The sequence below is a fragment of the Pezoporus occidentalis genome, unplaced genomic scaffold, assembly GCF_034315485.1.
Source record: "Pezoporus occidentalis ecotype Australia unplaced genomic scaffold, CSIRO_AGI_Poc_V1 ctg238, whole genome shotgun sequence".
NCBI classification, from domain to species: Eukaryota; Metazoa; Chordata; class Aves; order Psittaciformes; family Psittacidae; genus Pezoporus; species Pezoporus occidentalis.
This window is the reverse complement of record NW_026914264.1, coordinates 5,933-31,074: the sequence shown is the minus strand read 5'-3', so window position 1 is coordinate 31,074 and position 25,142 is coordinate 5,933. Positions and strand designations below refer to the sequence as shown.

Here is a 25,142-nt window from a genome sequence, read left to right as displayed (position 1 = left end):
TTGTAAATCCATCTCACTCTTATTCCCTGCTCTGCAGGACAAGGACATTAGGATGCCTGCTACTTTCTCTGCAGCATCTGGTAACCAATACAGTTTGTCTCTCACGACAGGATGTGAATGCTACCAGGTATCTAGGAGAATTAAAAACACATGCAGATCTACTAAATGTGACTGAGGACAATGCAGGAAACTACTCAGCTAAAAAATTCCCAGAGCAGACTTATGGTGGTACTGTGGGAAAAAAAAGTCCTACGATCTACAGTTCCTCCAAACTGGAAGGGATCCTGAGCAATTGTTCAATTGGCAATTACATTTACCCTGGAATTTGAGAGGGAAACGAACTCCTCAGGGCATAGAGTAAAGAGAAATATTTTAGGAACAGCCTTTGATGAAAGAATCTATATTGATTCAGTTGGAGTCCTTTGAGGAGTTCCTGACTGAACACAAAGCTAGGAACCAAGTAGCAACAGGGTTTCAATCTTTTTGTGTGTGTGTGTTATTGGATATATTATGTTTATTATAATAAACAGAAGTTTATAAACCATGCCAGGGATGCAATAAGAGGAATTGCAAAACAATTAGATGCTACCAGCAGGATGGCATGGAAAAATAGAATAGTTTTAGATATATTAGCTGAAAAAGGAGGAGTATGCATAATGCTAGGGAATAGGTGTTACACATTTATTCCAAATACTACAGCACCAAATAGAACCATAACCAGAGCCTTACAAGGCCTCACTATCTTGGTAGAAGAATTGGCTGAAAATGTGAGAATAGATAATTCATTAACAGGATGGTTAGAATCCTGGTTTGGAAAATGGAGAGGAATAGTGATATAAATTTTTACTTCTCTAATTATAGTAGCAGTAATATTAATAGCTATAGGATGCTGCATAATTCTGTGCATAGGAAGGCTTGTACAACGTCTTATTGAAACAACTTTGTCAAAACAAATGCTCATGGAACCACCACCCTACTCTGATAAAATGCTTTAGATAGAAGAAAAGAAAAATGAAGATTATTCAGATGACATACCTTCAGGAGAAAAATGTGAAATTATGTTATCCAGACTAGAAGTGACATATGGGACAATTCTTTAAATAAGTGCGAAAAACAACAATAGTATAAATAAGAGAAAGACGGAATTGTGAGAGAAACAGTGTTGTTTTTGCATAATTGGGGATGGGGCTTTGTAATATTAGGGCTTTACAATATTAGAGCTTTAAGATCAATATCAAGTCTTTGCAATATTAAGATTTTGCAATACTGGGGCTGGGGTTAAGTTGCTAAGGGAATGAAATAAAGGGTTTGAGATACCATAACTTAGAAAGACTCTATGCTTAAAGACAGTATCATGTTTTGGACAAAAGACACACTCTGAAGTTAAAAAGAATACTATTTTTGTACAACCTATGAAACTAAGCAGGGGCAGGCTGATTAAACAAGTTGGGGTAACACAAGTTAGTTGTGTTGCCCCAACAAGTAAGTTGGGGTACCACAAGTCTGCCAAAGAGTTATGAAATCAAAACATAAAAGAAGATAAGTAAATAAGGGGGGGGGGGGGGTACGAAATTGAGTAAGGGGAGGTGTAAACAGAGGCAGGACAGTTAGCATGTAGATTTTACACATCGGATAGGCTGTAAACCTTGGAGTACCCAACCAATGGGAAAACAAGGGAGGGAATTTGCAGATGGAATAGGAAATATAAATCAAAGTTCTGCCTTTGCTAGGACACCCATTTTTGCAAAGATGTTAAAAAGCTGCTTCACTGCTGTGTCTACCCTGAGCATAAGTTTTTATCTAGATACCATTTCTCACAGATCGTTTGTCCCCTGTATCCCATCAATGGCTCTTGGCCTCCCCAGGGTCATCAGGCCCATCCCACCACTGCTGCCAGCGACCCCCCATGACACTGAGAACACCCATTGTGTCCTCAAGAATAGGAGAAAGCAAGAGGCAGGGAATGTGGGACCCATCCCATCCCTGGGGTGCAGGGTGGCCCTGCCCCGGCCCGGGAGAGCTCTTCCGTGGGTGGGCTTAGGTGGCTCTCACAGACACCCTGTCCCCCACCCTGGCATACCACAGTGCTGGGTGCTGAGTATCCCCATTCCCCATCCTGCAGATGTGTGCGTCCCCACCTCCCACCAGACCCCCAGATGTCTGTCTGTCTGTCACCCAGAGCTGCTGGCACCCAGACCACCAGCCCAGGGATGCAGCCAAGAAAAAAGGTTGTCTGGGCGGACTTCCAGAGAGCAGGGACTCAACTACTAGCTCCGAGCTTCAGCATTGATTCCAAGGCTATCAACCAGCTGCAAGAGCTGTACAGGTCCTTGGAATCCTCAAGCTCCAGCAGTTCTTCCAGCTCCTCCATGGATTCACAGGAGGCTGAGTCCGAGATTCTTCACAGCCTCTTTGATGTTCTAAAGAAGAAGGCAGCTCACTTGAAAGCCACCAAGTTGGACTGCTCTGAGCTGGAGAAGCTGTGGTATCCCCCTGCCCCATTCTACAGGGAGCAGACGGCCCATCATGCAGAAGGCAGGTTCAGCATTATCCATTGTCCCTCTTCCAGCACTGCAACCATTGAGCAAAGATGGTGGCACAGACTGCTGCTTCTCCCCTATGGGGCAAAGCACTGGAAGCCCTTCTCTGCCCAACTTCAGAGGCTTGTATGAGAAACCTGCTCAGCAATCAAAATTTTATAGATGGAAATTGTGAAGCAAAGAGCCCTTTAATAGCAGCATGCTGGCTGCACTATTCACGGGCAGATGAGCACCCCTGCTCAGCAGATATTTACAGTTTATATACCTTTCTAGATTTCGTCTCTGACTGTGCCAGCCTTCCTCTGAGAAACATTTTCCGTGAACCCAAACCACTCCCCTCTGACGGCTCTCGGAGGGTCTCTGGTGGTCGTGGGGAGGAAGGCTCTGAGTCTTCCTCATGAATGAACTTCTGAACTTTGCTTCTGGCACATGCGTTCAAGCGTTGCAGTTACATAAAACTCCTTATCTGTATACAGATGTTCCTATCACCTTGCAGTTACATAAATTCCTTATCTGTATACAGATGTTCCTATCACCGACCACAGACTCCCTTGGCTGGGGCCCACACCTTGGAACCCCATGCCTTACAGACTTTCTGTTCCTCCTATAGCTCGCTCGTAACAAAAATCCTGTATTTTTCTCACACTCGGGGCTGCTTTTCTCCAGCCCCCTTCTGCCACCTACGCCCTCCCCATCAGAGGGAAGGAAACTCCACTGAGTGCTGAGCCCCAGCACAAGTTGTGTCAAGAGTGGAGATGTTCCAGGCAGGGAAACCACAGTCCCTAGAAGTAGTGGGACAAAGAGGGAGACACCCGAGGGTGTCACAGTGGCGTGCAGGGAGCTCTGCGATGGCAGCATCTGGGGGATTTTCTTGGGGGCAGGTGAAGACTCTCTCAGGCCAATGGAAATCAGATGAGTGTTCATGAAGATGACAGAACCTGTCTCTGTTATGTTCTGGGCAGCCCATGAGTGGATTCCTCTGATGAAATGGAGTCAGGTACCAAAGGGAGAACCAAGTTCCTGCCTTTTCTATTGGCTGGGTTGAGTAGAGCTCCATTGACTCTAACGGTGTCAGGAACATGCCCCCATTACCTAACCAAGACGAGGGCAATTTTTCTATTTCATGCTAAATACAGGGCTGAGGGTGATGCATGTGTCAGGGCTGTGCAGAGCTCCACATCATTCTGTCAATGTTTGCAGAGGGTCCTTACGAAAGATACTGAGGCAGTATTCACCTTCAGAAGGGAGGATTCAGGGCTTTGCTTTTTTTTCACCTTTGGGTGGCTGGGTGGAGAGCAAGAGCTGGGAATTTCTTTTTCTGCTTTGGGGAAGGCACTGAGAGCCTGGTGCTCGTTAACACTGGTTCCCGAGTCCTTTGGGGTTCCTGAGTCCCTGCACAGCCAGAGGTGCCCCTGGGCAGTCCCGGCTGCTGGCAGGGGTCTGCAGGGCAGAGCTGAGCACACAGGCCATGGGATGGGCTCTGGGAGCACTGACAGGGAGGAGACCTGGGCACGGGGAAACAGCTCCTGGCAGGGACAGCTCCAGGCAGCAAAGACACGGGCAGGGAGTGAGTGGGGGTAAACTGCAAACCAGGCAGAGCGGTGGGTGCTTTCAGGCAGCTCTCTTGTGGCCTCTCACTGGAGGTGACTGCTGGCCGTGCTCTGCTGCGCAAGGAGCTGTCTCTAGAACATCTCTTCAGTTTCCTGGCTGACTGCTCTGCCCGTCCTGCTGGGCTTGCGCACTGCCTCCAGACAGGCACAGCTCTCCCATAGGATCCTAGGGAATGCTGAGCCTTTCCTTGGGGGTCAGCACTGTCCTTTTTTTCTCTGCATCAGGGGTTGTATCCTGCTGTATTACAGCTGTGTCCCTAGGCTGGGAAAGAGAAACTTTCAAAAATGCACTTTCTTAAGAGTTACTTGGGTGTGCACTCATCCTTGGGGCAGCCCAAGTCTAAGAGCAGGGCAGCTCAGAAAAACTGATGTCTTGTTCTGCAGCAATCCTGACTATGCATTAAACCACAGAGCTGAGCTTTTTTTTAACTGTCCTGTCGTAAGACTGTCCACACTTAACAAAATGAGAATTTCTGTAGCCAACAGTAACACTTTCCTGATGAGACAATGTTAGAAACTTGAAGGCTTTTCCTGTAAGGGCTCAGGTTAGACAAAACAATGAAGCAGTGATTTATGGAACGCCTTCGCCACAGCAGCTGCCCTAGTAAGTCAGCACGCCCTGGCTACGAGGCTTCTCCCCGTTACCACCGAGCTCCGGCGGCAAAGCCGCTCCCTCGTTTCCCTGTCGGCTCGGAACTCCCAGGTTTGCAGCCTACCCGAAGCGCCTCAGTTACGGCGCCAAGGCCGGCCCCGCTCACAGAGCGCGTTACCCCGCTGCAGAGCTCGCCCCCGCCACCTGCCAACCTCCTTCGGCGGCACGGCCTCTGGACATGGTCACCGCTAACCCTGCTCCTGCCCCCGTTTTCCCGCCTCCGCCGCCATCTTGTGGCTGACTGCAAAAACAAGACTTTAATACTTTTTACTCTGTCCAGCCTGGCCTTGAGCTCTGCCAGGGATGGGGCCGCCGGAGCTTCTCTGGGCAACCTGTGCCAGGGCCTCACCAGCCGCACAGGGAATAACTTCTTAGTGATGTCTGATATAGTAGCAATACCAGACTTTGCACACCAACTAACTTGTATGTATGGAATAAATTATAAAGATTGTTTTATAAAAGGACACTTACCTGAGATTCATTCATTGACACAGTTATAGACATTGTCCCTTACTCCCATATTTATTCCTTTTTACTATCCTTTTTGGATAAAAATGAACGTGAAGATATGGGAAGCCCTGTAAAAAAATATGGTCACACACAGTAGTGGTTCGAGATAGATAGAGCAAAGATCTTCAGATGCTATTTGATCCTATCCAGTTTCTAAAGTACTGAAGATTATGAATGTGAACTTAGTATTTAATACTTAAATATTTAATACTTAGTACTTATACAAAATCTCCCCACTTTGAGGGTTATTTTTTTTTTTTTTAGGACTGTTAAATGGATGGCTCCATAAAAAGAGATGTTTAAATACTGACAGACTGAGTGCTGGGAAAAGGAATTACAAGTAATCCTAAAAAAGTATTAATGTTACTTGAAGGAGGTGTGTGCATGTGTATATATATCTCAAAGAACAGTCAAGCTATTAAAGAAAAGTAGAAGAGGATAACAGAAAACATGATGGGAAATGAAAGCAATACCAGTAATCCTAAAAATTAGTATTACAGAGAAGAGAATTCTGTCAAGAGTTTCTTTTTCTGTAGGATGAAAAAGGTTGTCCTTTCATTTCTTTTATGCAAGGTTTGTATATTTGGCTACAGAACCTGGATTTGCTGCTGTTAAAATTTGCCACAAACAGAACATCCACCACAGATTTTTTTTCTACCAAATTAGCACTCTAGGAAAAGGCGGTTGTAGTATAAATGCTTTTGAGAAAATTTGCTGTGCAAACTGTGACTTGAAGAATTGCTTTACTACCAAAGTACATCGGTTAGTTACAAAATGTTTGACAAATGACATATCCTTACAGTGATGCTGAACACAACAAAGTTACCCCTTACCTTTTGTACCAGTTGGATCCCTGCTGTTCATACTGACCCTTACAGACAAATAAAGTGTTACAGTGATACAAGGATGCAGCCTTTGTTCTTGACCTTAGTTAACTGCTTAGGTTTTAGATCACATTTAGAGTTTGGAATTTAAATATCACAACTTTAAAGAAAGTGAAACACCACAACATTTTAAATTAACTTGCACACCAATCCAGTTGCACCATACTGGCAACCTCAGGTTTGCCCTTGAAGCAGCATGTGGTAATGCGTGTATAAAGAAATGCTACTGGTAGCAGTCAGTCACACCAGAGTAATGTCTTTTCAGATCATTCCTGAAAAAAAAACCAATAATCTGGAAGCTCACCACTGCTGAAATAACAATATTTATAATTGTTTGCAGAGCACAGCATAAAAAACGTGACATTACTTTTACTCAAGATCTGCTGAAAAAAATGTATAGAGAACTTAAATAAATAACAGTATGCATATGATGCACAAAAATACACTGATGAAATTGGTCCAAGGTGTAAAGCTGAAAATAGGCAATTTGGTTTCCAACAGTTAAAGCAGAGTTAGATGCTGACAGCTGTGAAGAAGGTGAATGTTCTCAAAGGTTGTTTCAGAGTCCCCTATACTTGGAGTATTTTTATGTGTATGTGATAAAGGGTTGTAGTTATAAAATACTGGTTTGGGCATTACCAATCCCATCATCTTAAAATTCTCTCTTAATAATCATTTGTGTGTGAAAAGGAAGCCAAACATGCTGGTTTGGTAAGAAACAGTCTCTCATCAGATGAAAACCTCTATCAGGAAATGCTGCTTTACAAAAAATTGTGTGACTAATTTCTTTTTTACATCCTGAGAGAATATTCTGCCTTTCTGTCCACTTCTCCCTTTTTTTTTCTGCTCTGTTTTGCCTTAACAGCTGCTGGAAGGTGTACATTGAAGAGGCTGAGAAGGGAGCTAGACTGCCTTGTATTATGCAGTCTTTGTTTAAGGGAAAAATGAATCATAGTTTACAAAATTAAAAAAAAAAAAGTTTAATAAAAATATAGTTTAAAAAAAAGACCAAAACTTGTTACCCTTGTGAAGCACTGTAAGAAAATACTGACTTAATGTGCGCATCAGTAAGCCGGACTATGCTTTTACCTTATGTTTATAGTCTGTGACCCTGCTGGAGTCATCAGGAAGAGAAGCATTTGACCTCCCTGGCTTGTGGGGCCTTTTGGGAAGCCAGCCACCGGGAGGCACTCATCCCTCATCCATTCCTCCTGCAGCACTGAACTACGCAGTTTGGGTAGCCGAGGCCGCTTTAGATGTCGTGGCGATCGTGATGGCCAAAACTACACCTATCACTGTGTAGTCATTATTCTGAAACGTAAAATAAGAGCCTCCTGTCACCTCATTTATTTTTGTCTTTTATTTTCCCTTAGGGCCTACTCCCAGGTGGGGGTGGTAAGGAAACAAACAGGAGCACAAGTTCTGTTCAACGTAGCTGTCAGCTGAAATAGAAATGGAAAACACATATGGAGTTGTTCTGTAGGAAATGGAAAAGATCTAGATTCAAGATGTAAATTAACATTTAGGATCTTGGAGAGAAATACCAACATCAAAGCACAGGCAGTCCTTTAAAAAATGTATTCCTATGCTTTTCATGCTGCTATTAGGAGTCCTCAGGCTGTATGTTGAGAAAAATCTTGGCAGAAATAACACAGTTTTAAGGCACAAGCTGGAGAAATAAATACCCAGCCAAGCTTGTTTTAGTAAGAGCTTTTAATCTGAGTTATTTTGGCATCCCTTTCTAAAGATGTAAAAGCAGTAAATTATTTCAGAATGCTAGATGGATAGATGCCTTTTGGATTAATCACTAACACTTATTGTCTGGCATGGTCTGACTCTGAAAATACTTCTGAAGTGAGTGCAGCACTGGAAGTGCTGGTGCAGGTTAGGTGAGAGCACACTGTATTGCTACAGATATCCTAAATAGTGAATGTGTTTCAGCTTTCTCCACCACAATTAAAACAAATCAAGGTTTTCTTTTGCTCTGCACCTTGCCTTACTGTTAAACTCTAAAGAACCTTACAGTGGAAACTACAGAAAGTACCTTTTTATGTGAAAAGTGAAAAGCTAGCATTTGGTGTGTGATGGAATTTGGAGCAAAAGTTCTGGTATTACTTTTAAAAAATAAATAAAATAGGAATCATTAGCCCCAGTGATAAACATTTATAAAGCCTTTCACAAGTATTATTGGATCATTTAAATGCATGTTTTCATGGAGAAACAAGGAAATTGTTTAGATTTGTTTTTAAATGAAATAGCACTATGTGTTATTACAAAATCATTGTTAGACAGTACTGACTATTGCTATTATTAACAGCTATTCCTAAATAGTAACAGGTGCCAAATTCTGTATTATATTTTCCTAAGGATGTAGTATTTTTTCTTTTCTATTGCTTTTCATTATTAGGCAAACAGACCAAGTAGTCTATTGGTATTGCAAGGGATGTAAAACATGCTGTCAGTTAAAACAGATTCCATTCAAACAGCATCACTTCCCAGTCGAGTTTCAATCAGCTGAATTTGTAATAGTCAGGTACATTTGCTTTACTATGATGCTTTTGGAACACTGTGGCTCGTTATAGAACTCTGCAGGAGGAAAATGATGTACCTAGTTGGAGCTTGAGCACCTCCCTGTGAGTAAAATGGCAGGAAGCATGTTTATTTCAGCTTCTCTTAAGCTTTCTTGACATATCTTAACTGCATTTATATTATGTCTTAGGTTATTTTAAAATAATCATTAATAATTCTAAATATTGCTAAAACTTCTAGCATGTATTTTTATCACACAATACACGTCTGATAATCTTGTGCTAAAGTTTACGCTATTAAAAAAAAAAAAAAAACAGAAATGAAAATGATTTTTCTGATAACATACATCAGCAAGATATAAGGCCAGCACCTTATGTTGCTGTTACTTTGATAGGTAGGTACATTTAGCAGTACTACTGAAGCCAGAAGCAGATGTCAGTCTTTATGAGGCTGAGTGAAAGTAAATCCACATAGAAGTTCCCATCAAACTCATACTAGTAATTTAGATTCTTGTCACGTCCCAATTCATTCTTCAGGTGTCTGCTTTTGAAAGATCTGCTCACTAAAATCGTTGGTGACAGACTCATTTGCAGGCAATCCCAGCATGTAACTTTTCTAGTTCATTCACTTAACTAAAAAAAAACTGGAAATTACATGAAATCAGGTCACAATTTTCAATACGGTCTTCATGTTAAAGATTCAAAAAGATGTGCTACTATCGTTATCTGTATGAGACTATAAACTCATGGTGTTTTCTTTATTGAAAACATGGGTACTGTCCCAAATTCTCCCAAAGGTTATGTAGACTCCAAAATAGCTGTCATCTACATGTTAGAGTTCCTATTCCCTTCTGTATCTTCAAAATTTCACCATCCTTCCTTGCAGGAATTAGAGACATAGCAGCAATAATGTGCCACTGGTGCAAAGGTCCCATCTCTTCTTTTCTGGTTTCCCTTTTTTCATGGCACAAAGTTTCTGTCCGATCAGGAGCTGAAATTCTCTACCTTTCCACCTCTGACTTTATGTTCTGAGTTTTTTCTTTCACACAAGGACGGATGGTTCCTACCCATGTTTTCATGCTGGGTACTGAAGAGCTGTTTCCTTCAGAGTGAATGATTGTACGTTGGCATCCTGAGGTGAGCAGCTGGTTGAACATTATGAACTGGGCTGTAAAGGGCTGAAAATTACCTGGGAAAAGCTACAAATGCCATGGTGGTCTGGAACTGGGGAAGGACAGAGGCAGGCTTGTGTTAGGTTGCTCTGAGCACTCTTCTTTTTGGAAGACATCTTTAGGTGCTGATGAGGGTATCAAGGGTGTAAGGGATTTGGGTGTAGCACTATTGGAGAGCCTGTGTACTGGTAGCTCTCTGAATCTGTCAAATCTTAAATGAATCTATGAAAATGTGTAGTTGATCTTAGGTGTTGTCTCTTGGAGAGGAGGCCATGGGAGAAAACTTAAGAAATGTCTCAAAATGTTCTAGTTTGTTTCAAGTGTAGAAAGAAAAAGGGTCCATTTTCCATGCTGGTGTAGTGGTAAAAACATAGGTTAATACCCTTACAATGTGTAATGTAGCATTCCTGGAAAGCAAAAGATGCAGGCCAAAATGAAAGTGCAAATAAGATTTGGAAAAATCTGGTATGTTACATGAACACAGTTTGAAAAAGAATAAAATAGGACTTTTAAAAGTAAGCCCATACTCAATGCATTTCTCTGGATCTGAATTTGTATGCTTTCCCTGTAGTCTTAAAACACTTTGTTAACATAATTCTATTTTCTTCGCTGGGCAAACTGGATGCTTTGAGACTTTAATTTGGATTTAACTTAGATGGAATTTAACAGTAATATTGAATGAGAAAGAGAGGGCTAGCAAGCTTGTTGAAATAAAAATAATTGCTATGGGGTGTATTATATTTATTGTCCGTATATTTCAGAAGCAGTGTCATTCTGAAAACTGACCAGGATAATCAGAGAGATGAGGGAAGAGCTGGGCTTCAGCCCCTTCCTTGTTCCAGCCACCCGGTTCCAGAGGACTGCTCCAGCCCGTGGGCTGCTTCAGTTTCTCTCAGTAAGAAAAGTCAGAAAGCCCCTGCCTCGGTTTAGACAAATGCAAGCCTCTCACCTGAGCAGCTGTGCGCACAAGACCCCGGCAGCCTGGGACACAAAGCTTTTGCTCGGGCGAGGGTTCAGCCTGTGCAAGGTGACCTCTGCCAACCCCTGTCTCCTGGGCGTCCTCTCTGCAGCCACTCTTGTTCCCCAGGGAAAATAAAACCCTCTCTGTCTGCTGAAACCACCTCCTGTTCCCCGCAGAGGGCTTGGCATTCGCCTGCCGCTCCTCTCCATCTGCCAAGAGCCAAAGGGTAAATATCGGGCTGGGAAACAATCCCTTGCACTGCTCAGGAACTGGGCACAGTGCTGTGCAAACACTTGCGAGGCACGGCAAGGGGAGCAGAAGGGCTCCTAAACATCTGCCTTTGGCTTGCTCTATGAGGAAGTGACAGCGTAGAAAGGAGAAAAAGCCTAGGTCAGCCTGTGATTTTCCGTCCAATGGAGTGTGTAAATACAGATGGTGACGTGCCCTCAGTCAGATCCTGGCAAGTTCTGAGCCCCTCTGCACTCACAGAGCAGCAGTACAGCTCTGTAGGTGATTTGGCTTTTAACTGACGTGTTTATAAATACAAGAGTATATATTTATGCGACTTCATATTTATTTGTGATATGTATTTCATTTCATATTCACGTGTTCTCTGCACGAAAACTGTCTATTCTCTATTGTAGCTTCCAGTTAAAAAGCTGTTGTGGGTTAAATGAAACGTTGCATTCTATCCAATTCAGTATCAGAAGGCACTGGTGATATTAATGTAACGTATAGAGCAATAGCAGAAAATGATACGTTAATATTCACTATAATATTGACATCAAATATTACCAAATATTACCAAATCTTAAAAATAAACTGGATCGACTTGGTTTTAGCAGAGAAGACACTAAGTCCAACCCGTGAGTTGTTATGGATGGGCAGCTGGAGTTCTTGCTCATTGCTTTAGCTGCGTTTCCCTGTCCTGAGCTTGGCAGGAAGCATTTTCTGCCTGTGGCAGTAAGATATGGAAGTGACGGGATGAAACTAATGGGAAGTTTTGAGAAGTTTATACCAGGAACTTCTGAGTCAATGAGAAGTGGTCAGCAGACATCATGCACATCATGCATTCATCTCCGCCTCTTAAAGGGTCACTTGCTGTAACCCTTACTGCTTACTTAAACTCTGTGAGTCCATCATGGTCTTTTTCCCTTCAGTCCACCATCGCCATGACCAGTCACCTCTGAGCTGATAATTGCTGCTAGAATGCCCATTTAAACTTCTTATCCTCAGAAACTAGATTATATTGCCAGGCATAAACCACATGTAGCAAACCACGATGGGAAAACATCTTTAACAACCTTTTTGACTATTGAAAGAAATTAATAATGAGTGCAATGGGAATTAATGCATTAAACTGATGTTTAATGGCAAATGCTTCATTCCTGGCAGTGTCCAAGGCCAGGCTGGACAGAGCCTTGGGCAACACGGTCTAGTCTGAGGTGTCACTGCCCATGGCAGGGGGTTGGAACTGGATGACCTTAAGGTTTTTTCAACCCTAACCATTCTATTACTCTCTGATTTACCGTAACAAATATATACGCTGCAAAATCCTTTTGCAAAGCAGAAAAATGTGTCCTATTAGAGTATCAGGTAGAACTAATATGAAAGAAATAATATTGCCAACCATTTCCCATTTTGTTAAAATAATGTCTTCTCTTCAGACCTATGACTTCTGAACTTCTTTTTGCATATATATATACGTGTGTACCTCTACCTCCATCTTCCTATCTCTAAGTGAAAATACAGCACAACAGATACCACTTCAGAAACAACACAAGGAATTTAGTGTCTCCACTTTTAGATGCTCCCTTCTTAGAACAATTGATGAGACATAGTGAAGCACCTCACAGGTGGTAATTTAGGTGTCAGGCCACGCTTGCTTGCAGCTGTGCTGCAGGTACCTCCAGTCAAAGACTGCTTGGCTAAAGTAACTGATAAAGACACTCCATTTCCTTCACTCAGTCACATTTTAATCAGCATTCCCCATGCCAGTAAGTGGCACATCTCATAGATCATTTTACAAATATGTTGCCACAAAAAGTTCTTTTCTGGGTATAGAAAATGAAACTTTGGTCTCTGTAGAACTCATTGCTGCAGCTGCCAGGAGCAGCTGGTGCAGGATCTGTGCCACTTCCTCAGTGCTGGTTCTTTCATGGAGAAGTGGATGTGAATTCACTTCTCTTCTGGCCACCTAGAGGCATCTCACTTTTGAAAGAAAGAGATCCAGTTTGCTTCATCGCCTCTTGTATGGAGCATCTGTTCATCTTTGTGGCGTTACCTTCAACCTTTCCCAAATCTAACGTGTCTTCTTGAAGATAAGGAGCCAGGGGCTGCACAGTGGGTGAATCTTGAAGTTACTCAGTGGCATAACAGAACCTGGTAGCTCTTATTCAAGCCCTAGTAACTCCTACCAGCATGTTTGCATGGGTTGGGTTTCTGGGTAGTTTTTGGTTGGATTTGAAGCTTTTTCACTGCTGAGCCCTGATGTGATGTTCCTATTGTGCAAGCAGGCATAATCCCAAACGCTCTCTCCCATGCGTTCATGCTCAGCCTAGAATGCCTTGCTTTTAAATGGGCTTTGTAATTTGTTCCTATGTCAATCACTTTGGCTACTTTGTGAAGTGAATTTCACCTGGAGTTTCTTGCCTAACTGATGTGTCTCCTACAGTCCTTCAGCAGTTCTGCATAGTTGAGCCTAGTTTTGCCTGCTATCATCAGAATACTTCAGCTCATAGTGAATGACCTTCCTAAGCCAAACAGGACCCCACCAAGGTGGTGTGGGAATCCATGTGTGATGTCTCTTTATCAGAAAAAGCTGCCTTTTTCATTCTGCCCCTCATTTCTGTGGATTCACCTCTTAGCTATCCAGGTGTTCCTCCTCAGCCTCCTTATTTCTGATGTTTGGTGAGGCTTGTGAAGGGATTTCAGCATGACAAATTGACTGCGGCGGACCTGCGGCACCCGTCGGCTTGTTGTCACCTTCAAAGAAGTACGTGGAAGCGTACTTCAAACAAGTACATGGAAGCCTTCCTTCCAAGCTACGCAGACTCTTCCTTACTATGTGTTTGTTTAAGTGTTTACTAACTGTATCCTTTCTATTTCTACTTTAGGTAAGGCCGTTGAAGGGTAACTAATTTGAATAAATTAATAAATTGTCCTTACAACACTAAAACACGTTCATTAAGCTTGAACTCCTTGATCCATTGCAGATAGCATTTTAGAGATAGATAACAGCAAAGGAAGTAAGTAGAATCAGGGGAAAAAAGCCCACCAAGCAACTAATCAAGTGTAGTAAAGTAGCAGAAGGGGGGGTCTGTTCCTTGACATTCTCATCATCAATGGTTTCTTCTCGTTTCATATCCTTGAAAAACTCCGAGGTGTATTTTTCCTTGACTTTTCTTTGAGGGGTGATTCAGTATTGCCTCTGGCCCTGTAAGCAGATGAAGTACAAAGGGAATTCAGAAATCTAATAATGAAATAATTTTCATTAATATAAGCTACAAGGAGAGCTCACAAGTTGTTAATGATCTATTTTTACTGTATCAACCCAATACATACGTGCAAAGACAGCAAAATCCTGTGTTTACGCAAGTGCTGCTCCAACAGAAAGGAACTCCATAGGCCTGTGTCCAAAGCGCGCTCAGTAGGAATGTGATTGTCCCCATTTACAGCAGTAAAGGCTGATAAGCGTAGAAATGCCAGCTCTACAGAAAGAGGAGATGAGTCTTCTAGAACTTGGTTTTTGTAAGGGTCAAACGTGCACCCAGATTGTGCCACCTCTCACAAGGTTTTTAGGTGCATCATTTAACTCTGGCCTTTTAGGTGGCTTAACACACAGGGCAGGTGTTAAAGTGAGGAACCGGTTTTAATCCTCAGGCATTTAGGAATACAGATTTAGAGAGAACCGTTGACAAGAATTCCTAGTGCCTGAAGAGGGAGAACAGTTTCATGACAAGAAATTAAAACATGCCTTCTAAAACTATGTTTCAGCTGAAGCAGATCCAGTAAAGAAAACATCTCACCTGGCCAAGATAGCCCTCACAGTGAGCCCGACCCAGGAAGCAGAGGGTTCCAGGCACACTGGCCTGCCGGATCTCAGCGTACCTCTGCCAAGGCAGAACAGAGAAGTTCAGGCTAGGGGGGTCCTCGTGGGTCTGAAATCGATCTAGTGATCAAGGAGACTGGTGGCATGTCTGAGAGAACTAGGGAGAATTATTTTCCCACAGTGTTTTCATATGCGGGCATTTGGGTTTTTTCATGAATGATGTTACTAAAGGCACTTGCGATGCAATCTTTTTAATGAGCCTGATGATTTTTTTATTAGGTTTCCTGTTCTCTGTCTCGTCGTAGTTAGCAGATATTTCAGGAACTTAATTATCTTGGAAAGCTATTTCCTTTTTTTTTAACTCAAACCTGGCTGAAATTCCCATTGAGTGGTGAGGTGGAACTGGATGACGTGCAATGCTGCACAGAGGGTGTGATTGTACTGGGATTATTTGTGTATGAAACCATAGTGAAAGCACAAGAACCTGAAAGCTCCCCTCTGCTTACAGGAATGCATTGATTCAATTCATGTGAATAGCTGCTGATGGTACTTGTAAATTTAGCTGACCATGTCTTTTACTTTGTACTCACTTGGATTTTCCAGTTCCCACTTCTCACACAGGAAAATGCTCGGTATACAATTCTGACATAGGGAATAGCTTGTGGCATTTCAAACTTTGCCACATGCAGACCAAATTAGTGGAAACTGCTTGAATTCATGTCAATAGGATCAAGATTGTATCTTCAATTGATTCTTCATTGTCCAAATTGGTAATCATGCCCTGAATGTGCTATGGGATCTAATTCCTTCCTCTGAAGATGGGTGTAATTAAGATATAAACACAGAAAGAATTCTAAAGTACGGTCTGGAAGTGACTTATTTGCAGGGAATTATCTCATTCCCTTGGTAGGTCTAATACCTTACACTTGGTGTCCCGTGATGCCTTTGCAAGGGGTACATTATTCCACCCAAAGTAAATAAGTACCCAGGTTGGGAAGCACCAAGTGGCTTCCTCCAGTTGAGAGCAAGACTGTGTTTTGCAAGAGTGCTCACATAATTTCCACGTTTTGGCAGCAAGGTCCTCTTTGGTTTAATCTCACATTCTGGATAGCCTTGGGGGGGATGAACTTGGAATGAGTGCTGTCACACAGGCACTGGAAGCTTTTCCCCTCTGTCATTGCCAGGGCCTTACCTGTAGAAAAAAAAACAGTTATGGGAGGAAAATGCACATCATCTCTTGCTCCTGTGAAGTAAAGAGTATTTGTTCCCTTCTGTCAGCGTTATTCTTGTTACTCAGCTCCTATGATGCGCTGAGAACTTCGAGATAAAATTAAGTTACATTTTCGCTGTTGGCGTGCAAAAGCATGTGAAATTAATCTTATTCCTAAGTGAGAATACTCAGGTGTTTTCACAGTGCATTTGTGGCTGGCCAAATTTTACACCTAAACTGCATCCCTTGACTAAAATAGCCTAACATCACATGTCCACATATTGTTGACAAGTTTCTGCCATGATCATCTGCTCATAGTCTTTATTCTTTTCTGCAAATTCCATGGCCCTTCCTTTGAGGAAGTGCTATCATCAACCGGCTTACCAGGAGTAGAAGTACAATGAGGAGAAAGTTGTCATTTGGAAAAGAGGAGTTGTATGAACACGTTGAGAAAAAAGGTCCTCTTTGAATTCAAACGTTCCTTAAAATCTAGGCTGAGACATCTATTACGGCATAGGACTAAAGTAATTTTCTGATGGAAACATATTTTATCCTTGGAAGCAGCCACGGCATCCTACCAGATGCAAATACGAATGATGCTTGTAACTTCTGAATGACAGGATATTGAAGATGCCCATCTCTGGCAAAAAGTCACCATTAAAACAGCACAAGCCCTCTTGGGTATATGTATCCGTTGGTTATGTGAGTGTTAAGTAATCATTTTCTTACCTCCTGACCCCACCATGAAGACCAAGTAGAGAACCAAAGCAGCAGCAGCAGATCTGCCATCCATTGCTGTACGGAAGTCTGGTTGACCAGCGTCCGGCTCTGCTTGCTTTCACAGTAGGTTTTATCTGGGAAGTGTCTGACAACAGGAGTTGCAATAGCACCTGGTTAAAATAAGCACTTGGGAAGTTACTGTTTTCTAATCATATGCGTTTAGAGTAATCACAGGTGTTTGTGACAGAAGATAAACACATGTCCTAAGTGAAATCATTTGTATTGTTCACTCATTGGGATACTGGATAGTCTCATTTTTGTGAGGTGGAAAAAGGTGATCTCAAGGAAAGAAACTGGCCCAGATTGTGAGCCGCTAAAGTATGTTGCCCATATGAATTTCAGTACTAAAATTAAGAAAGCAATTGGGTTTTGAAAAGAAGGAGCCTGCCAAAGGAGAGCCTTGGTATTGTATGGAGAGGAGATGGTGGCCATAAACAGTGTCTGGCTTTTGCTCGGCAGGGAGTGGGACAATGTTTTGGGTACGTTGGCACACAGAATTAACTAGATCAGATCTGCTTTCATTGTTCAGTGTAAAAATAGTTTTCCAGAAGAACTGGGCATTTCATGGAGTCTGACTTCAGCTTCGAAGGGAGAGTATCAGCAAAGCAGAAACAGCATGGAAGATCAGGTAGTCATCGTCCAAAGAGCTGCAGTGCTTCTCTCAGCAGTCTCTGAGAGCACCAAAGCAGGGCTTGGGAGCATGAGGGCTCTTGTGTTCCTAAGAAAGGCATGCTGTGAGGGCACACAGGACCAAAATGCGATACTTCATCATTTCTAGCCAGCCTCTGAATCATGTCTCACCTATGGGAGAAGAGCCCTCCTGTGGCCATGATTCAGCTCCCACCTCTTCACTGAGATTTTGCTGGTGATAAAGGCAATACGCTTACCGCGCCTGTACAGCAGTAAAGTAGGTGCCAGTCCCTTAGGATGCACATATACTTTTATTGACACACATCTTCCCACCTCTCCCCATTCCTGGCTGATATTTCTGACATGCTTGCCTCCAAACTAAGTTTCTGAAAGACGCCAGCTTGTAAAAATCACTTGGAAAATAGGAAGGCCTAGACAGGTAAGACAAGTCTGGACAAACCCTCTCCCCCTGAGAACCTTTGTCTCCTTTCCATGCTGAGGATGAGGTCTATCAGGCTGTAGAGCAGTTCTGTGGGACAGTGGCAGCGATAGGGACAGGGGGCAAAGTGGGGTTTGAAGAGTTATCAGTTACCATCCTGCACAAGGTCTTGCTCAAACAAAAACTAGAGCCTCCCTTTTTACCTTGCACTGTTAGCAAACATGAGCTGTTTGTGCAGAACATGGAGTGGATCCTTAGTAAAAAAGGCTGAAGCAAAACAACTATCAAAACATTTGCTCAACTTTCCCATTTTCTCAAGTGTTCACTGCTTCTGCTCCAGTCTGTCCCTTGGAAGTCTCTGTGTCACAGGCAAATGTGTGTCCATACAATCAGGCTTCCTCCTGATGCAGTCCTCCCTCCTCACTGCAATTCAGGAGGATGCTCAGTGACCTCCATCATGTTATCAGATTTCCCTGCTTATTCAGGTGAAGGAAAAACCTTGTTCAGTGCCAGGTTCTCAGCTGATGAGCTGTCCGAGCACCTCCACCTCTATGGCCTTGGAGCTTCTGTGACTAACCATTAGTCATTCATTACTTTCTATCTGTGAATTTGATCACCCGGAGCCCTGAAAACACCAAGTCTGACAAGAAAAGAGGAAGAAAGTAGATAATTTTTATAATTCCTCCTACTGGAAACCATCTGAATACACCAGAGGCCGTAGTTTACTGTTGCAATAAACCACCCCTTGCCCTTTGGTGAACCCATCCCATGGTGGATGAAAGAAAATACATCCTTTTTTTCCGTTCTGTATTTTAATACAGAAACTAGTAACACACAATACTGAAGTGAAAACATCTCCACAAACATTTATTGGGCGCATATCAAATATGTTCTGCATGAATAAATAATGACATCCTTATGCAAAAGTAAAAATAAATATATAAATAAATAAATAATGCGCCTCCTTCTAACCAGAAGATGGCATTAAAATGTATCTTTAGACCTTCACAACAGTAATTCACAATAAACAGTATCTTGAATATGATGACACAAGCCCCAGTGTCTCAGAATTTTGATGTCCTAACTCTGCAGGCTCCCCCTTTCGGTCACTAGTCTGCTCTGAGCAAACAGGCTGAGTAGCAGTGACCTAAACTTGACGCTCCCCTATCGATGCTTTCCTGGAGAGAAGGAGTTAGGTGCTGTTCTTTTCCTAAACAGCAGAAAGGGAAGGTGTCATTTAGCGAAAGCTCTGCGCTGATCCAGCTGTATTTACCAAAACTTATTCCAGGATCTCTCCATATCCTTTCACAAGCCATTTCTTCTGCCTGCTTTTTCCGGTGTCAGTGATTCCTCTCCTACATAATGTGACCTCTGTAATATACTTAAAGTACTGCTGTGAACTAACTGCGAAACCTGACCTAGTTCAAGAGGTCCCTGCTTATAGCAGAGGGGTTGGAACAGGACGACCTTTGAAGGTCCCTTCCAACCCAAACCATTCTGTGATTTTGTGATTCTAAATCCAGGGAATCCAAATGCTCTTGGCGCTGTTAGAAGTGTGAATACAGGCAGCAGGAGGAGGTGAGCTGCCAGAAGCTGGATGGGCATCTCCATCTCTTTTTTGCCTTGCTGCAGGAGTGAGTTAGGACGTTTTGTCTTCTTTGTCTTAGGACACTGTCTCAGGTTTGGCGTTTGCCCTAGAAGAAAGAAAACGGAAAAGGAGACAATTAGAACTTGCCTGTGGAACAGGTATCACCCCCTGGAGTAAGATGAGGTCCACCACTAAGGGTTTGTGCTTCTGTGTCCAAGCCCCTTAAAAGCTGTAACTGAACCTAACGGCTGCTGGTACGTTGTGACCTTTCCACAAGTCCTCAGTGACTGGGGGCTTTCACGGCTTCTCTTGGGACCTTGTGGGCCCAGTTTCCCCCACTCATCTAAATGCTGTTCCTTGCTTTCTACCATAGTAAGCAAGAGAAAACCCCTCAGTTAATGCCTGGCTTTCCTGAGCACTCAAGCTGCAGATTTTCAATGCGCTTGCGCCTTACAAGAGGTGTAGCTACCATTCACATGGGGGTGGTATAAGGGATCCAACCTCCTGCTGATGATTAAAGAGCGAAACAATCCGAGTTTATCCCATTAGCGAACAGAAACATCAGTAGCTGCCTGAGGAGACTGAGTCTGTGAGAACTTTACACTGCACGTTCGCTGGCTCAACTAAAACTCAGCTTTTGGATAAGCCACGCTCACTGAGAACAGGCAACTCACTTGTCTAGGATTGCCTTGACGATGAGCTTCACCCAGGGAGCGGTGGGCTCCAGGCAGACTTCCCGGCCATCCGTCAGGGTAGCTCTGCAACAGAGAAAGGAGGAAGGGAAAAGGTCAGGTCTGTTTAGGGAAGTCCAAGGCAATTTCCCTTTTCCCTCCCAACATCATTCTAGGTGTACACTGACATTTTCTTTACTTCAAGCTGCATCAGCTGAGGCTGTAGCCTAACATAAAGGTTTTGGGGTTTTTTTTTAAAGGTTTCATATCTTCTCGTACCTCTTTGAATGCATTAAACCATTTCAGGACTCTCATGCTTTCCAAAACCGATTCTTTCCCCCTGTCCCCTTTCTCCGGCTTGTGATGGTACTTAACTACAAGGGTTAAATCTTTCCATCCTCATTCACAAACTGTACTGCCCAGTCCACAGGAATTTTGCTACAACACAATTTCTGGAATTGTGACTGGATAATATGATCTGTGTGCTAAGGGAGTTTTTTCACTGACGAGTAGAACTGTGATCACTTGATTTGAGCTGGCCATCACATTCATGTTTTGATCACTCAGCACGGCTCATGCATGAAATTAATTTCTCATCTGCTGGTGGAATTCAGAGTTTTAGAAAGTTCTTTGCTGTCTGATATGAGCTTAGGTTGCAATGTTTGCATGGGGTGCTTGAAAAGTGGAGCAGTCAAGACAAGACAGGCTTTCTATCACATAGTGTGCTGTCTGTCACAGCAACAGCGTTGCTGGTCTGCATTCTGAGCAGCTGCCGCAGGCTCACTCCATCTGTCAGTGAACTCTTACATCACCCTGAGTGCAAAATCGGTTTCCTTCTTGTTAAGTAACTGGGAGGATATTGCAAAAGCACTTACATGACTTCGACGTTCTTGCAGTGAGGTCCGCTGGGGATGAGGTTCACGTTGTGAATGAACTTGGGATGGATGAACTTGGAATGAGTGCCTACGCACTGGCACCGGAGCTCCATTGCTGAGCGTGGCAGGGCCTTACCTGCAAAACAAGAAGGAAAAATAAGGTGCACTCTTTTCCTCTTTCCACAGCAGAGAAACCTGGAATCACAGAACGGTTTGGGTTGGAAGGGACCTTAAGATCACCCAGTTCCAACCCCCGCCATGGGCAGGGACGCCTCACATTAGACCATGTCACCCAAGGCTCTGTCCAACCTGGCCTTGAACACTGCCAGGGAACGTTCACCACTTCTTTGGGCAGCCTCTGTCAGGGCGTGTTCTTTTGCTTGCAGTATTAGAGGAGTTTCTTGCTGCACAGCACAGTACCTCTGCCATCAGCATTTGCGCTTGCAATGAGGAGAGCTTTAGAAAGGATTTCTGTACCTTCTGTTCCCACTGCTGACATGAAGAGAAGGATCAGGACCACAGCCACAGCCTTGCCTGTCATGATGCAAGAGTGTTTCTCCCTCGTGTTCCACAGGCCTGGTGCTGTGATGAGGTGAGCCCCAAAGGTGGCCAGTGCTGGTGTCTTGGGACCTGCTGGGTTTTATACTGCCTCGGCCTCCCTGGCACACATGGGTCGTGCCAATGGAAACTCCAAACCTGTAACATGCTGCTGTGCCATGAGTCACGGGTGAGTGGGCAAGCCCCTTGCCCCAGATGACCATGAAACTGCTTTTCGTTATCGGAAAACACTTCCTTAATCAATGAAATAAATAGAAAAACACAGACTCTGTACACAGTTGCCCTGGACTTAGCTCTCTGGAATCTATAGGGGGGTTTGTAATACCCTTATTTCTTGTCATTATTTTCTTCTGTATCTTTGTCCTTTTGATGTTATTATTACCTTATTCCTTGTGACCTTCCACTTCTAGTAGAAGGCATTCATTCTGTGACTTTCCATCTGTGTCTTTGGGCTTTGATTTCATTTTAAGACACAACAGAAGTAGGAGCTAGCACTTTGTGGAAATGATAGGTACTAGAACTGGATTTTAATGGCCTCTCCTTGTCCTTATATGCAATTACATTCAAAAAAAAAAAAAAAAAACAAACCCTTTCTTATATGCTAAGATAACTTCTGCAGAAACAGTATTTTTGGATACATTAAACCTAGCATCACTGAAACAAGCCACAGAATCCAGACTGACACATATTGAGAACTATTATTATGGTATGATAAATTGCTTTGCCTAATCAGATGGAGGTTTTTTGAGGATGACTGCTTCTTCTGAAGCCAAAGCTTCTTGGCTGTTTGCTGCTTTCAATTTGGGCAGAGGGAAATTGTAAAAGGTGCTGGAGGTTTCTGCTTCTGCAATAAATTCGGGCACGTCTGCAAATTGAAATTTGATCCTCTAAAGAGATTTCTTCTGATTTTGATCAAATTCAAGGCAAAGTGAAGATGGGATCATGAAGAAGGTTTATTCGCATCAAGTCAGAGATGTACAGCCATTTTTATTAACAACAGAAAATGAAACTAAAACACAAGGCAATCCATTACTGTCATTCCACCCGGTAATGGAGACAGCCAAAGGAACAAGAAAAATGAATGTAGGTTTATCATGAAGGACACAGGGGGCTCTGTGTGCCAGGCTGAATCCCACACAACGTTACCGTACAGATGAGTGTCTGGAGTTTTACACAATTAGGTTTATAAATAGTCTTGGAGGACTTGCAGTAAACACAGCTCGAGCAGCAAATGTGAGCAGATAAGCCCTTAATTACAGCCCTCCTGTGTCAAGGCAGAGGTCTGACCACTGAGTATCTTCTCTTCAGTCATGACCACCAGCAGATGTATGGGGAAAGATCAAGTGTCTTTGAGACTTACCCATAGTGTCCCACTCCAAGCCTGGTTTCATTTGATGCCTCCTGATTCTTTTACAGGTAATCAAGAAGCAGATATCGATCCTTATCGCTGAGTTCCACCTCCTTCAGAATTCTGTAGACCTTCATCGCATCTCCAGGCTGATATCTTTTGACAAAATGTCATGTTGCCTGATCGTAGCCAGGTTGTTCATTCCTGTCTCTGGACTTTTCTTTCCCCTTGGCACACTATTTCCATGTACAGCCAACTGTTCACAGAAATGCAAACTAGCCTATCAATGGAAATGCCTTCTGGCCTGCGAACAAGGACAATAGGGAAGTATGCACTGCTATGCCTGAGGAGAGTTTCCAAATGAACACAAGAAACTGGTATTTGTCTTTGCTTTCATTAATGATGAAATTATTGGAGCTAAAATTCCTGCTTAGGTGTCGTACATCTCTCATAGATGACACTACGATTACACTGTAACGAATCTTGATATGGAGCAGTGGGAACAACTGAGCAGAGCTGGGGAAGCCATGTTTTGATGTGTAATTTGAGAGGTAGTGAGTGGAAAATCTGGCCCATCATCAACAAAGGTAACATTCCTTCTGTGGTTACAGAGGGAAGTCAGAAAGGATGAACTTTAAACGAGAAGTTCACATGTTCTGTAGTAAACCTTGTGACCTGGGTGAAAGAGAGGAGCTCCCATTTTGATTTAGTCGCAAGGAGCTTGTTTTGGAGATGTGAAGCGGGTGAATGAAAAGCTGCTGAGTTTCTAATGCATTCAGTCTCTGAATGCACAATCCCTAAGCCTTAAATAGGAGTACGGTAACAACGTCTGGAAGCCTCCAGCAGAACAAACACCTTTTTTCTCACACGGATCATACATACAGGTATCTTCCTAAGGCACTCAGTAAGAGTTTTGCAGATCGTCTTCTGTATGCTTCTCCCCAGCTTTCCTGACCTGTGAGTGACCTGGAATTTACATTTCCATATGCTCCCACAAGCAGTGGGGAATTTCCTTCCCCTGGAGAATCCTTTGCACTGCTCTGTCCTCATCTCCCTCAACGATTGCTCACCGGTGTCTTTAGAAACGCTGCCTCATGCCTAGATTTTTCAATCCAAACATGTAAAAGTTCATTTAGGAGTAGCCGAGCAGCTGAGTCGGTGAACGTGACAACTCATGTTGGGGTTTTTTGAAGGATTATTAGGTTCAGCAGGAAAGGGTAGTCCTGCCTGAGCTTTAAATCGCCTTCAGGCAAATTCTTCCTCTTATTTTCCTACACTTCTGTGACCCTGTATGCCAACTCTATGCCAATAGTCTTAATCTGCAAAGGGGAAATGGGTCAACTTCTTTGTGTCTTTTTTGGGCAGTCTAGGTCTTCAGTGTTATCTGTATTTTGGTGGTGAGAATGTTTCTATACTGAACCTTCCCTGAGACAACCTGACTGACTTGAGAGGGCTGAACAGAGAACTTACAAATACCACAGACAGATGCCTTTTCCTCCTATTTCTTAATTAGGTGGCCACGACCCTTCCCAAGATTTGAAGTTTGCATATCAAACTGAGTGACTTCTATGTGAAAGAGATGGGCTGAATGGCTGTAAACAGAAATGCAGCCACGAAGTGCAGGACAAGTACCTATCTGAGCTTCAGCAGTGCCTGGGTCAGCCCCCTACAGAAACAGTCTTTCTCTTTTGTTCAGTTAATATACAGTTCTGAAAGCTTAACTCATTGGGATGAGCCCTTCCTCTTGGGAAAGGCTCACTAAATTTGTGTGGTTGCCTCTGCCCCTCCTCCTGAAGGACACACTTGGTATGTACTGCCACTAACAGGAATGGAAATTGCATCCATTCATTTCTAGACTGAGTGCTGAGCATGGAGTGAAGCGTGTTTTCTGGACCAGTCCTGCACTGAGCAGGTGTTACAAAGGTCACTGTGCGAGTGCTTTAACAAAGGAGTGTTAATTAGTCACACCATTGCACAAAACCTTCTGAGAACAAGGATGAGAGCCTGAGCTCTGCTGTACCACAGAGCTACTTCCTCACAGTGCAGGAGATGATGATCCCTATTCCTGTGTTGTCCATGCGGCCCATGGTTCTTGCTGTAGTTGCAACACCTATGCTGGTGAATACTTTTTTCCT

At 43.2% G+C, this 25,142-nt stretch overlaps 2 protein-coding genes across 2 annotated transcripts; both read right to left on the bottom strand.

Annotated features, from left to right (window-relative positions):
- Positions 1–14,062: 14,062 nt before the first annotated feature.
- Positions 14,063–16,964, bottom strand: LOC134165359 (interleukin-8-like). Its single transcript, XM_062622039.1, has 4 exons — positions 16,848–16,964; positions 15,962–16,100; positions 14,886–14,969; positions 14,063–14,293 (listed from the first exon to the last, which is right to left on the bottom strand). Exons 1-4 carry the CDS (start codon positions 16,909–16,911, stop codon positions 14,218–14,220), a joined length of 363 nt encoding a protein of 120 aa, XP_062478023.1. The 5' UTR covers positions 16,912–16,964; the 3' UTR covers positions 14,063–14,217.
- Positions 16,965–18,813: 1,849 nt separating this feature from the next.
- On the bottom strand, positions 18,814–22,155 carry LOC134165358 (interleukin-8-like). The gene is made up of 4 exons (XM_062622038.1): positions 21,579–22,155; positions 21,102–21,237; positions 20,230–20,313; positions 18,814–19,661 (listed from the first exon to the last, which is right to left on the bottom strand). Exons 1-4 carry the CDS (start codon positions 21,640–21,642, stop codon positions 19,631–19,633), a joined length of 315 nt encoding a protein of 104 aa, XP_062478022.1. The 5' UTR covers positions 21,643–22,155; the 3' UTR covers positions 18,814–19,630.
- Between the last annotated feature and the right edge of the window lie 2,987 nt (positions 22,156–25,142).